General features: G+C 41.9%; 1 protein-coding gene across 11 annotated transcripts in view; it reads right to left on the bottom strand.

Moving 5' to 3' along the window:
- Positions 1 to 12,838, bottom strand: part of grip2b (glutamate receptor interacting protein 2b) — a 448,132-nt gene that overhangs the window by 25,735 nt on the left and 409,559 nt on the right. For all 11 annotated transcript variants that reach the window (XM_074649538.1, XM_074649547.1, XM_074649512.1 and 8 more), the window contains exons 13-14: positions 5,739 to 5,884; positions 1,123 to 1,203 (exon numbers count right to left, since the gene is read on the bottom strand). In XM_074649538.1, the coding sequence (XP_074505639.1) occupies positions 1,123 to 1,203; positions 5,739 to 5,884 (227 nt within the window). The remainder of the gene's footprint in view (positions 1 to 1,122; positions 1,204 to 5,738; positions 5,885 to 12,838) is intronic.

The following is a 12,838-nucleotide window of genomic DNA, read 5'->3' as shown; positions in this document are numbered from 1 at the left end:
TTCAATGATGACAAGCCTTGTTTTGCCAGTGAGGGAGATGCCGCCCCCCCACCCACACCATGACACTGCCCCCACCAAAAGCTGTTACTCCATCGGTGCAACAATCAGCATAGCGTTCTCTGCGTCGTCTCCATACTTTCACCCTGCCCTCCAACTTTGGCAGACAGAACCTGGACTCATCACTGAACATGACATTCCCCCACATGTTCAGGTTCCATTGTCTGTGTTGTCGACACCAGCGCAAACGGGCCTGACGGTGAAGGGCAGTCATTGCAGGCTTCCTGGTAGCCTTATGAGAATACACTGTTTACCATTGGCAGAGCATTTTGGAACATTTTTCTTGGGCGTTCCCCACATAATCAGCTGTGCCGCTCATCCCACAAATGCATGATCCTTACAAGTTGGACATCATTGTGAAGGTAAATAAACAGGCTTTCCAACAATGTAAAATACAATGACCATTAGCATTGTAACAACAGAGAAATAATCCACCAAACACAAGTTTCCAAAAAATGTTTTCCAGTATATAATCTGAAAATAAGCCGTTCTGCATACTTTTACTTTTGGTACTTAAAGTACATTTTATTACTTACTTTTGTACTTAATTAAATAAAGTTTTGATTGCATGGCTTTGACTTGTAAAAAATCATTTCTACACTGTGGTATTGTTACTTTTACTCCAGTAAAAGATCTGAGTACCACTTTGCTTTACCCAAATGAAATAGGGAGACCATAGAGGTGGGCGGTGCTTGCTTTCCTTGACAGATCTCAACATGGCTGCCAGGTCACAAACTTTCTCATTTTACAGCTAAACAGTACACTACAAGATGATTCTGAGAACATTTGAGGAGAGAAATAGGCATTACACACACTGAGTGCACACACTCACACTCTGTTTGTCATTCTCTGCCTGGTTTCTATACCATGTTATAAACAGTGATAATGTTTATAGCTGAGTTTTACAGCAGGTTACAGTTACCATGAGACACACATGCTTGTTTGTGTGTGTTTTTTTCGAAGTAATGCAGGTTGGTTTCGTGACTTTCAAACATCCTGCCGGCAGTTCAAAACAAAAGAACAGATGATATGAAGAATGTTAGGTGTGTGTGTGTGTGTTCCTACCACTGATGGTGAGCCCCAGCTCCACTCCTCTTTTCTTCGGCAGTTTGACGTGGAATGTACCACTACTAGGCACCACTGACTCTGTAAGAACACATGCAGAAAAGACATTATTACAAAAAAGCAACAAATAAGTCTTTTCATTAACATTGGTAATTACAAGGCGTTTAGCTCTTGCTCTTATCTCCTCTGAATTATTCATTTCTGGGTGCAAACAGTGACTTCAAATCATCACTGTTTGCCTGCATGAGTCACAACACTACTTACACCAGTAAAACAACTCTACATCCAGGCATGAACATGACGAAGAGAGCAACCACTTAAGAGTCAAGCTATTTGGATCAGCTCCTCACTTCAATATACTTCAAACTCATCAAGAAGCTCTTATCATTCTCTGACACTACAAACATTATGACAAGTCCATTAGCTGTCCATCTGTCACATTTCCTTGAGTATCAATGTGATTTAATTTCATGAACAGTGCCTTGCCTGGCAGCTACAAAAAGTGGACGCTAATTATATTCCATTCAGAAACGTCTAACTTATTTTGACTTCAAGGGGAATAGTCTTAAAGGTGCGCTGTGTAGAATTTGGTAGTGATGATACGTGCTGTGCAGAAGCTTTGGAGCGCGTGTCGAGTAATCCAGGAAGTTTTCTGTGAAGAGCAAATCGAGACTTGTATCGTTTCAGACCAATGATGTTTGATGCCCAAAGCCGAAACACACAGTTGAGAAATTATTGTTCATGAATAAAAACAAATAAAGTCTCCCATCTACATCATTTTCCTATAGTTACACAAGCACATTCACTGCCCTGTGCCCAATTAGACCACGGCCACTTTCAACTTTCAAGCATCTTTGAGTTCTTTAAAAGCGCTATATAAGTTGAATTTATTATTATTATTAACTTTGAGAGCATTGATATTGCCCCTCCATGGACCCGCTCCCTATGTAGATATAAAGGGCTCAAACTAAGGTAACAAAAACACAATGATTCTTATTTTCAGGTGATTATACACAAAAGAAAATATACTATTTAATATTATATTCTATTTTTGTAGGGTAAGAAATTATTCTAATTTCTCTCTGCTTATATAATAAATGCTAATTTTGTAATTACTTGCTGGCTATGTGAACTAATTACATGATGCAACATTTTGAAAGGCAATAATAAAATAGTGGAAAAACATGTTTTATAACTGCAGATATCTACAGTACACAGTTCAAGTGTCTCATAGTGTGATCATAAATTAAAAGTTTTGATTTCAATAACTTGAGCACATCAAACTATAAAAGGTAGAGGAAAAAAACATAGAAAGAGTTTGTATTGATTTTATAGAAGTTCATTGTTGACTTCAGTTAATGGTTGCTGTCAGTAAACAGGTCCAAAGTCAACTATGTCTTTAACAGTTCATCATAATGTTTTATTCAATCTATAAAACCACATTACAAAGCTCCTGAAGCAAAAATACATTCAAGTGTGTGTTTAAAGCCCCCCCCCTCCAGGGTATGTTGGCATTTCTATGATATTTCATATTTAGTTGAGTTATTTCCTGACCAAGTTGATTAGCCACACTGTTTGCCAAATTTCATTTGACAAATAACTTAATTTTGTGCTCAAAGTTAAAAAAAAGAAAAAGAAAAAAGAAGGTTGTTGCTTAAATGGTAATATGAAGTATGACAATAGTAGAAGCAGCAAGTCATACATCATCCTCCAAGCTGCAGGTTCATTCATGCTTGTTTGAGTCTGAGCGGCAGCAAACTGATAAATCTGTTTATCTGTCTCTCAGTTTGTCTTTCTAGTTATTTAGCTAGTTGTCTATGGTCACTCGCTGAGGGCTGCTTTGTCCCTAAAGAACTGAACTCATCAAGACTAGACCAGTTTGAGAGATCTCCCTACTAGACGTCGAAGGGAAAATATTCTGCTCCATCATCGCTAAAAGACTAACATCTTATCTACTCACCAATGAGTATGTTGACACAAGTGTCCAAAAAGGAGGAGTCCCGGGGTACTCTGGATGTTTGGAGCATACCTCTTTGATCAGTCAGGTCATCAAGGAAGCAAAGAGGAACAACAACACACTTTCAGTTGTATGGCTAGACCTCGCCAAAGCCTACACAAGTGTACCTCACCAGCTGATCCGAAATGCTTTGGAGCACTACCATGTACCATCGGAAGTAACCAAGCTTGTGATGTCACACATGGAATCACTGAAGATGAGGTTCACCGTGGGAAATTTCACAACCAAATGGCATCATGGCAGGATGCACAATGTCGGTGGTCCTGTTTGTGGCTGCCATAAACCTACTACTCAAAGAAGGAGGGATGCAGTGTAGAGGACCAAAAGCGGACGACAGTACAAGACATCCGGCCTGCAGAGCCTTCATGGACAATATTACGGTGATGACTCCATCGATCCAGGGAACACGGTGGATCCTAAGCTCGCTGAAGAAGATGGCTACATGGGCACGGATGCATTTCAAACCAGAAAAATCTAGGAGCCTTAGTATCCTGAAAGGGAAGCTGACAAAAGACATCTTCAGTATTCAAGGGTCCGAGATTCCAACAATTCAAGAACAAGGAATTCGATGCCTTGGAAAGAACTATGACAGCACCCTGAAGGACCTTAAAGACACCATGGCCCAACTAAACATCCGGCTCAAGGCAATTGACAACAACCAGCTGCTTGGAAGGTTTAAGGTATGGCCATTCCTTTTATATGACTTTCCCATGACTCAAGTGGAAGCAATGGAGAGACTGTGCAGCAAATTCGTGCGAAAATGGTTGTTACCCCGACTTTCAGCTCGGTCAACCTGTACAGCAAGACCGCCAAGCTCTGCTTACCAGTCTCATCAGTGGTGGAAGAATTCAAAGCCACTAAGGCAAGAGCAGTCAGCACACTGCTACTGTCTGAGGATGAGAAAGTCAAACACGCTAACAAGACCTTCAAGTGTGGCAGGAAGTGGAAACTTCAGGAAGCAGTAAAGGAAGCTGAAGCAAACTGGAAATATCAGGAAATCGTTGGGGTGGTTTGTCAAGGACGGTTAGGACTTGGAAACTACAATGTTAAGATGTGGAGTAAGGCCAATGCCAAAGGCAGGAGAGGACTTGTGGTGCAGAGGGTCGGAGAGGCAACAGAAGAAGACCGCCGCATAAAAGCGGTAAGGCTCGCCTCCCAAGGACGGTGGACGCAGTGGGACCAGGCACTCGAACGTTCGCTGTCCTGGAAGGAACTCTGGGGTACCGATCAGGGCAAGTTGATCTTCCTCCTGCGGGCTGTGGCCGATCTCCTGCCAACCCCAAACAACCTAAAGATCTGGGGCAAAAAAAAGGACCCATCCTGCAAGCAGTGTGGAGCAACCCTCTGTACCCTGAATCACATCTTGACTGGATGTCCCAAAGCACTGGGTGAAGGCCGTTACAGGTGGAGGCACGACAAGGTCCTTACAGAAATTGCCAAATGGACAGACCTACAGAGGGTTAAAGCCAACACACACCAGGCTCCACCACCCTGAGTCATCAGTTTCCTAAGAGAAGGAGATAAGGTTACCAAGACAAGAACAACTGCCAAGAACCTGCCCTCCATTTTGCATCGAGCTTCTGACTGTAAGATGCAAGTGGATCTCAAGAAGAGGCTCATCTTCCCAGAAGAGGTGGCGGTATCCTCACTCCGACCGGACATGATTCTTTTATCCGGGAGCACAAAAACCATCTTGGTAGCCAAACTCACAGTGCCCTGGGAAGACAGGCTACCCATCTCTCACCAACTGAAGAAGGCCTAGTACCAGGATTTGATTGATGAGGCGCTAGTCAAAGGTTGGTATGCAGCCTTATTCCCCATCGAAGTTGGCTGCCGCGGTTTCCCAGCAACATCAGTGCGCTACTTCTTAGAGCGAGAGCGAGTGAGAGAGTCAGTGCGTGTGCGCTAATTCTTGTCTCATTTGTGGTCTGATAAACAGTAAATTCATCTAAACTGGGTTGAAAAACCATGAAATCTGGTTGCCATGGTAATGAATTACATCTTACTTTTAGTGCTTACTTGCCTTCTCTCTCCACGGTGGCTGGTTACTGTGTTATTCCTCAATACTGGACCTGGGATAATAGGCTTATAAGTTACCCTTTAACAAAACAATCCAAGTTTTCTCTTAGAATGATCATCCAAAAGATTAAAAGGAAAAGACATGGAAAGCAGCAGACTGCTCCTTCCTACCCATTAAATAGATTAAATTAGCAGATGCACTTTAAAACAAACGCATTACCCTCTCACCTTTCAAAAACAAATTGAACCTCTGAAATCTGTCGCCCTATTTGAGTTCGTAAACCTTATTTCGGAATGCAATTGGATGGCGTTTCTTCAACATAGAAATCAGAACGAAGACAGCTTTTAACTTGTGGAGTATTTTAGTGGTTACATTTTCATGGGGTTAAAAGCATGTAGACGGGGCCATGCCATGCAGTGAAGAGCTGCAATTACTCTGTCCACTCCTGCCTGCACTGACCCGAAAACTGTCAGCAGTTTTACCAGTCCATATTGTTATACATCAGTTATACATCATGGCAAAATAATAGAAGAGAGAGAAATCTGAGGATGTGGTCAACTTTTTGTTAATTTCACAAACCTGCTACATCGAATTCTATCTCCAATATGACCTTATTGGTCAGCGCGGCATCTCGGAGAAGCTGATTGGCCTCCTCTAGTGTTCCATCTTCTGTGGGGATTCCATTGATTGACAGGAGGCGGTCTCCAACCTGCAGCAGGCCACACCTACAACAGGAGTTACCATGATGTCAGAAAGATTGGAAACATTGGATATTTACCTTCTAAATATCACTATATTTTACAGTTTTAGTGCTGTCAGGAATAAGTAGAGCTTTCAAAAATCGACAGCTCCCGTGTTTCTTAATCATTGCAGCAGTGTGCTGTCATGCTATCCACCAATGCTGGCTTCTAAAATCATCTTTCCAACTTTGAAGTTGTAATCCATGCAGGCTAAATAATGCTGTGCTGGTGATCCTTTGGGGCTTGTGGCTTCTTCATACATTTGTATCGGCAGAACTAATTTGTCACTAGACACTGAATTTGAATCATTTACACTTCAATTTGAGTGGCTCAACTTAAATAATTGCATTAAAAAATGAATTTTAATCACATAATTTGAATTTGCATTGTTTAACTTGACTAACTGCATTGGAAAACTGAATCTGAAGAGTGTAATTTGAAATTGAATTTATTAGTTTGAAACTGAATTCCAATAAACTTGAAACTGAACGTAATATTATGAAATTGAACTTAGTTGCTCAGAACCTGTATTTGATTCTCACTGAAAATTCTCTCTTTGTAAGTATACTTCCATATTCAGTTCTCCCATTTCAAAATCAAATATTGTAATTCAATTTCAGTTCACTGAGTTTTTTTATTGATTAAATCCTGAATCCCAAGTGGCAGAAAGGAAGGTCCATCTCTGCCGAATATGACAGCTACAGCAGCTTGGAAAATAGCGATATGAGGCACTCCGTTTAACGAATTTCCTGTTCATCAGACCACAAATGCAGGCTAAATAATGCTGTGCTGGTGATCCTTTGGGGCTTGTGGCTTCTTCATACATTTGTATGGGCAGAACTAATTTGTCACTAGACACTGAATTTGAATCATTTACACTTCAATTTGAGTTGCTCAACTTAAATAATTGCATTAAAAAATGAATTTTAATCACATAATTTGAATTTGCATTGTTTAACTTGACTAACTGCATTGGAAAACTGAATCTGAAGAGTGTAATTTGAAATTGAATTTATTAGTTTGAAACTGAATTCCAATAAACTTGAAACTGAACGTAATATTATGAAATTGAACTTAGTTGCTCAGAACCTGTATTTGATTCTCACTGAAAATTCTCTCTTTGTAAGTATACTTCCATATTCAGTTCTCCCATTTCAAAATCAAATATTGTAATTCAATTTCAGTTCACTGAGTTTTTTTATTGATTAAATCCTGAATCCCAAGTGGCAGAAAGGAAGGTCCATCTCTGCCGAATATGACAGCTACAGCAGCTTGGAAAATAGCGATATGAGGCACTCCGTTTAACGAATTTCCTGTTCATCAGACCACAAATGAAACAAGAATTAGTGTGCTAGAGCACCCCGCGGTCCCTCCGCCTCACTCCCACTTTGCCGTTAGGAGAGCGGACAGCAGCTACAGAGACAGACCTTCAGTTAACATTAGCGGATGTTAGCAACTCCAATTCAGCCAGCACAAAACCTAGCACCGGGGATCTGATCCCGGACAGCCCTGACTCCCCGCCGGATCAGCAGACTCTGTGTTGCTGCCACAGATTAGACCCTGCGGAGCCGCAGGCCACCAGCCTGCTGTGATCCCCAGTGTTGGGTTTGAAGTGGCTGAATTTGAGTTTCTACAGTCACTTACTGAAGGTCTCCAGAGCTGCAGCCCGCTTTCCTTCCAGTCTCCAGCGGTGACGAGTGAGGCGGAGGGACCGCAGCGTGCTCTAGCACACTAATTCTTGTCTCATTTGTGGTCTGATAAACAGTAAATTCATCAAATGCAGTGCCTCATATCGCTATTTTCTACTGTAGCTGTCATATTTTGCAGAGATGGACGTTCCTTTCTGACACTTTGGATTTAGGATTAAATCCAATAAACAAACTATCAAATCGTAGGCTACACAGGCTGAGAGTTGTGTGAATCTTGATGACCGGATGTGTGTCTCAGTAAACTGAAACTGAATTACAAGAACTGAATTTGAAATGTGAGAACTGAATGTGGAAGTATAGAGTGTTGAAATTTCAGTGAGGATCAAATAAGGTTGGCAGCCTCTGCCATCAGTATCTGAATGTATGTGAATGAGTGAATGTTGAAATGTTGTGTAAATCGCTTTGAGTGGTAAGAAGACTAGAAAATATAAATGCAAGTCCATTCCTTCATTGACAATTGGAACCCTTTCTGGGGAATTCCTGGTCTGATTAGGAGAGACGGCATTCATCCTACTTTGGATGGTGCGGCTCTCTTATCCAGAAATCTGACCAAGATTGTTGGTGGAACAAATCCATGACAAACCAGGGGTCATTCCAGGACGCAGAGCTGTAGTCTTACACACTTCTCTGCGCTTCCATTAGAGCAGTTACCCACCCATAGCTTAACCCCAAACCTAACTGAGACTGTGTCTGCCCCACCTAAATTAATTAAATCAAAAGTAAACAGAAGAGGAGTTAAACATAATAATCTAATAAAATCTAACACTAGCACTGCAATAAAGCAACAAAACAGGAGAATTAAATGTGGACTCTTAAATATCAGATCTCTGTCATCTAAAGCTCTACTAGTAAATGATTTAATATCAGATAATCACATTGATTTATTTTGTCTTACTGAAACCTGGCTGTGTCAGGAAGAATATGTCAGCCTAAACGAATCCACTCCCCCGAGTCATATTAATACTCACATTCCTCGAGACACCGGCCGAGGAGGTGGAGTTGCAGCCATCTTCGACTCAAGCCTATTAATAAACCCTAAAACTAAACTAAATTATAACTCATTTGAAAGCCTTGTTCTTAGTCTTTCACACCCAACCTGGAAAGCACTACAGCCAATTTTATTTGTTATAGTGTACCGCGCTCCAGGCCCATATTCTGAATTTCTATCTGAATTCTCAGAGTTTCTATCAAGCTTAGTCCTGAAAACAGATAAAGTCATTATAGTAGGTGATTTTAATATTCATGTGGACGTTGATAATGATAGCCTCAGTACTGCGTTTATCTCTTTATTAGATTCAATTGGTTTCTCGCAGAACGTGCATAAACCCACTCACCGCTTTAACCACACCCTCGACCTTGTTATGTCATATGGCGTTGAAATTGAACATTTAATTGTTTTTCCACAGAACTCTCTTTTATCAGACCATTATTTAATCACTTTTGAATTCTTATTACTAGACTATACACCATTAGATAAAAGTGTGTACACTAGATGTCTATCCGATAGTGTTGTAGCTAAATTTAAGGAAGTGATTCCATCAGCATTAAATTCAATACCATGTCTCAATATAACAGAGGACTCGTATGTTAATTTTAGCCCTACCCAAATTGATCATCTTGTAGATAGTGCTACAGACTCACTGCGAGTCACACTTGATTCTGTTGCCCCTCTAAAAAAGAAGTTAGTAAAACAAAGGAAGTCAGCTCCATGGTATAGCCCTCAAACACGCAAACTAAAGCAAGCATCGAGGAAACTGGAAAGGATATGGCGTTCCACCAAACAGAAAGAATCTCATTTAGTCTGGCAAGATAGTCTTAAAACATATAGGAAGGCTCTCTGTGATGCCAGAGCAGCCCATTACTCATCATTAATAGAGAAAAATAAGAACAACCCCAGGTTTCTATTCAGCACTGTAGCCAGGCTGACAGAAAGTCACAGCTCTATTGAGCCATGTATTCCTACAACCCTCAGTAGTAGTGACTTCATGAGTTTCTTTAATGATAAAATCATAACTATTAGAGACAAAATTAATCACCTCCTACCGTCAACTGGTACCAATTTATCCTCAAACTTAGGAACCTTAGAAACAGCTGTACAACCTGATATATATTTAGACTGCTTTTCTCCTATCGATCTCCACAAATTAACCTCACTGATCTCATCTAAATCATCTACCTGTCTCCTAGACCCTATTCCAACTAGACTGCTAAAAGAAGTTTTACCTCTAGTTAGCACACCTTTACTGGATATGATCAATGTGTCTTTACTAACAGGCTATGTACCACAGTCCTTTAAAGTAGCTGTAATTAAACCTCTTCTTAAAAAGCCCACTCTTGATCCAGAGGTCCTAGCCAACTATAGACCTATATCTAACCTTCCCTTTACCTCCAAAATACTCGAGAAAGTAGTTGCCAGTCAGCTGTGTGACTTTCTACAGAACAACCATTTATTCGAAGATTATCAGTCAGGATTTAGAGTGCACCATAGCACAGAGACAGCACTAGTGAAAATTACAAATGACCTTCTAATGGCATCGGACAAAGGACTTGTCTCTGTACTTGTCTTGCTAGATCTCAGTGCTGCTTTCGACACCATTGACCATGACATCCTATTACAAAGACTGGAACATTTAATTGGCATTAAAGGAACTGCACTAAGTTGGTTTAAGTCCTATTTATCAGATCGATCTCAGTTTGTACATGTCAACGATGAGTCCTCCATGTACGCCAAAGTTAGTCACGGAGTTCCACAGGGTTCTGTACTTGGACCAATTCTATTTACCTTATATATGCTTCCCTTAGGCAATGTTATTAGAAAACACTCCATAAACTTTCATTGTTATGCAGATGATACCCAATTATATCTATCAATCAAGCCAGACGAAACAAACCAGTTAACTAAACTTCAAGCATGCCTTAAGGACATAAAAACCTGGATGACCTGCAATTTCCTGATGTTAAACTCAGACAAAACTGAAGTTATTGTACTTGGCCCTGAGCACCTCCGAAACAAATTATCTAATGATATAGTTACTTTAGATGGCATTGCCCTGGCCTCCAGCACCACCGTAAGGAATCTGGGAGTTGTCTTCGACCAGGATATGTCCTTTAACTCTCACATAAAACAAACCTCACGGACTGCCTTCTTTCATCTACGTAACATTGCGAAGATCAGGCACATCCTGTGTCAAAATGATGCAGAAAAATTAGTCCATGCATTTGTTACCTCTAGACTCGATTACTGCAATTCCTTATTATCAGGCTGCTCCAATAAGTCTCTTAAGACTCTCCAGTTGATCCAGAATGCTGCAGCACGTGTACTGACTAGAACTAGAAAAAGAGATGATATTACGCCTGTATTAGCTTCTCTGCACTGGCTGCCTGTAAAATCCAGAATAGATTTTAAAATCGTCCTCCTCACCTACAAAGCGCTAAACGGTCAGGCCCCATCATATCTTAAAGAGCTCATAGTACCCTACTACCCCACTAGAGCACTGCGCTCACAGAATGCAGGGTTACTTGAGGTTCCTAGAGTCTCCAAAAGTAGAATGGGAGCCAGAGCCTTCAGCTATCAAGCTCCTCTTCTCTGGAACCAGCTCCCAGTTTCAGTCCGGGAGGCAGACACCGTCTCTACATTTAAGAGTAGGCTAAAGACTTTCCTCTTTGATAACGCTTATACTTAAGCTGCTATAGGCATAGACTGCCGGGGGACTTCCTATGACACACTGTCATAAGGAACTTCCTATGACACACTGAGCTCCCCTCTCCTTCTGTATATACTCATGTCCCATGTCCATGTTGTTACTAACTTCATTCCTTCCCGGGAGTCCTTGTGCCTCCTTGTCTCGCAGCTAACCATGGAGCGGGGTCACACCTGGAGTGAGGTCATACCTGAAGCGGGATCACACCGGGAGCGAGGTTATACCTGGAGCATGGGCACACTTGGAGCAGGGTTTCACCTGGATCTTGGTGGTCTCCGGTATTGTGGCTGCATCTGCTGCCGCGTCGGTGCCTGCTTGACACCAACTGCTACCATCCCTAATTAACTACGTCTGTACGAGGGACTACCAATGCTAACGAGGGATTTCCAACACCTAGTGACAATGTGGCAGCCTGGAGAATAACACTTCTCAATCACTGCCAAAGACATCAAGAGCCCCCAGCAAGCATGCTGATGCTGCAGGAACCAACGCACGGGCATCGATCGCAGGGATGTCCCACACCAACACACATGGACGTACTGAGGACAGATGCTGGACAGTGCTGGCTTTCCGATAGTTGTATTATCACTCTTTCCATCCACCACTATTGGTTTTGTGTTATCAGCCCTACTTGTATTAGCTATTACAGCTGCTAGACTGCTATTGTGGCTGCTTCTAGATCTCTCTCTCTCTATCTCTCTCTCTATCTCTCTCTCTCTCTCTCTCTCTCTCTCTCTCTCTCTCTCTCTCTCACTCTCTCACTCTATCTATCTATCCCCCCAGCCGGTCTCGGCAGATGGCCGCCCGCCCTGCGCCCGGTTCTGCTCCAGGTTTCTTCCCAGTAATCGGGGAGTTTTTCCTGGCCACAGTGCGCTTGGTGGATCCTGTTGGGTCTCTAAACTATGGTGTACGGTCATAGACCTGCTCTATATATATAGCGTCTTGAGATAACTTCTGTTGTGATTTGACGCTATACAAAAATAAATTGATTTGATTTGATTTGATTTAGCATCAGCCCTTTTCACACAGAGATTCCAGAATACGGCCCTGAAGAAAATCTGTCATCACGCCAGTTTTGCTTTTTCACACTGAACCAACCAACGGCAGCATAATGTTGCCCCACTGTGAGATGTTAGATAGCATGCCGGCATCACAGGAGCTAATGAAGCGGATCGTTTAACACAACAGCGTCGGCGTCTAGTGTGTGTGTGTGTGTGTGTGTGTGTGTGTGTTTAGTCCTGCCATGCCGACTGTCCCTTTTACAAAGACATCGGCTCTGTGACTTCACTCTTAGAAATAAAGGTGCTAACTAGAACCATATAAGGTTCACAGGGTTCTACCTCAAACCCAATATAAAGGGTTATACATAGAACCATCCGGGAACGGTTCCAACCATAACCGCCACAGTTCTACAGTAAACCCTTCTATGGTGTAATGGTTCCACCCAGAATCCTCTCTGGAGGTTCTATCCAGACACTTTCCTTCTTCTAAGGGTACAAACAGTAACCCACTCCAGGATCGTTTAACAC

The sequence above is a fragment of the Sebastes fasciatus genome, chromosome 1 (genome assembly GCF_043250625.1).
Source record: "Sebastes fasciatus isolate fSebFas1 chromosome 1, fSebFas1.pri, whole genome shotgun sequence".
In the NCBI taxonomy this organism is placed as follows: domain Eukaryota; kingdom Metazoa; phylum Chordata; class Actinopteri; order Perciformes; family Sebastidae; genus Sebastes; species Sebastes fasciatus.
The sequence above is the reverse complement of the archived record's forward strand: the minus strand, read 5'-3'. Positions and strand labels throughout refer to the sequence as shown.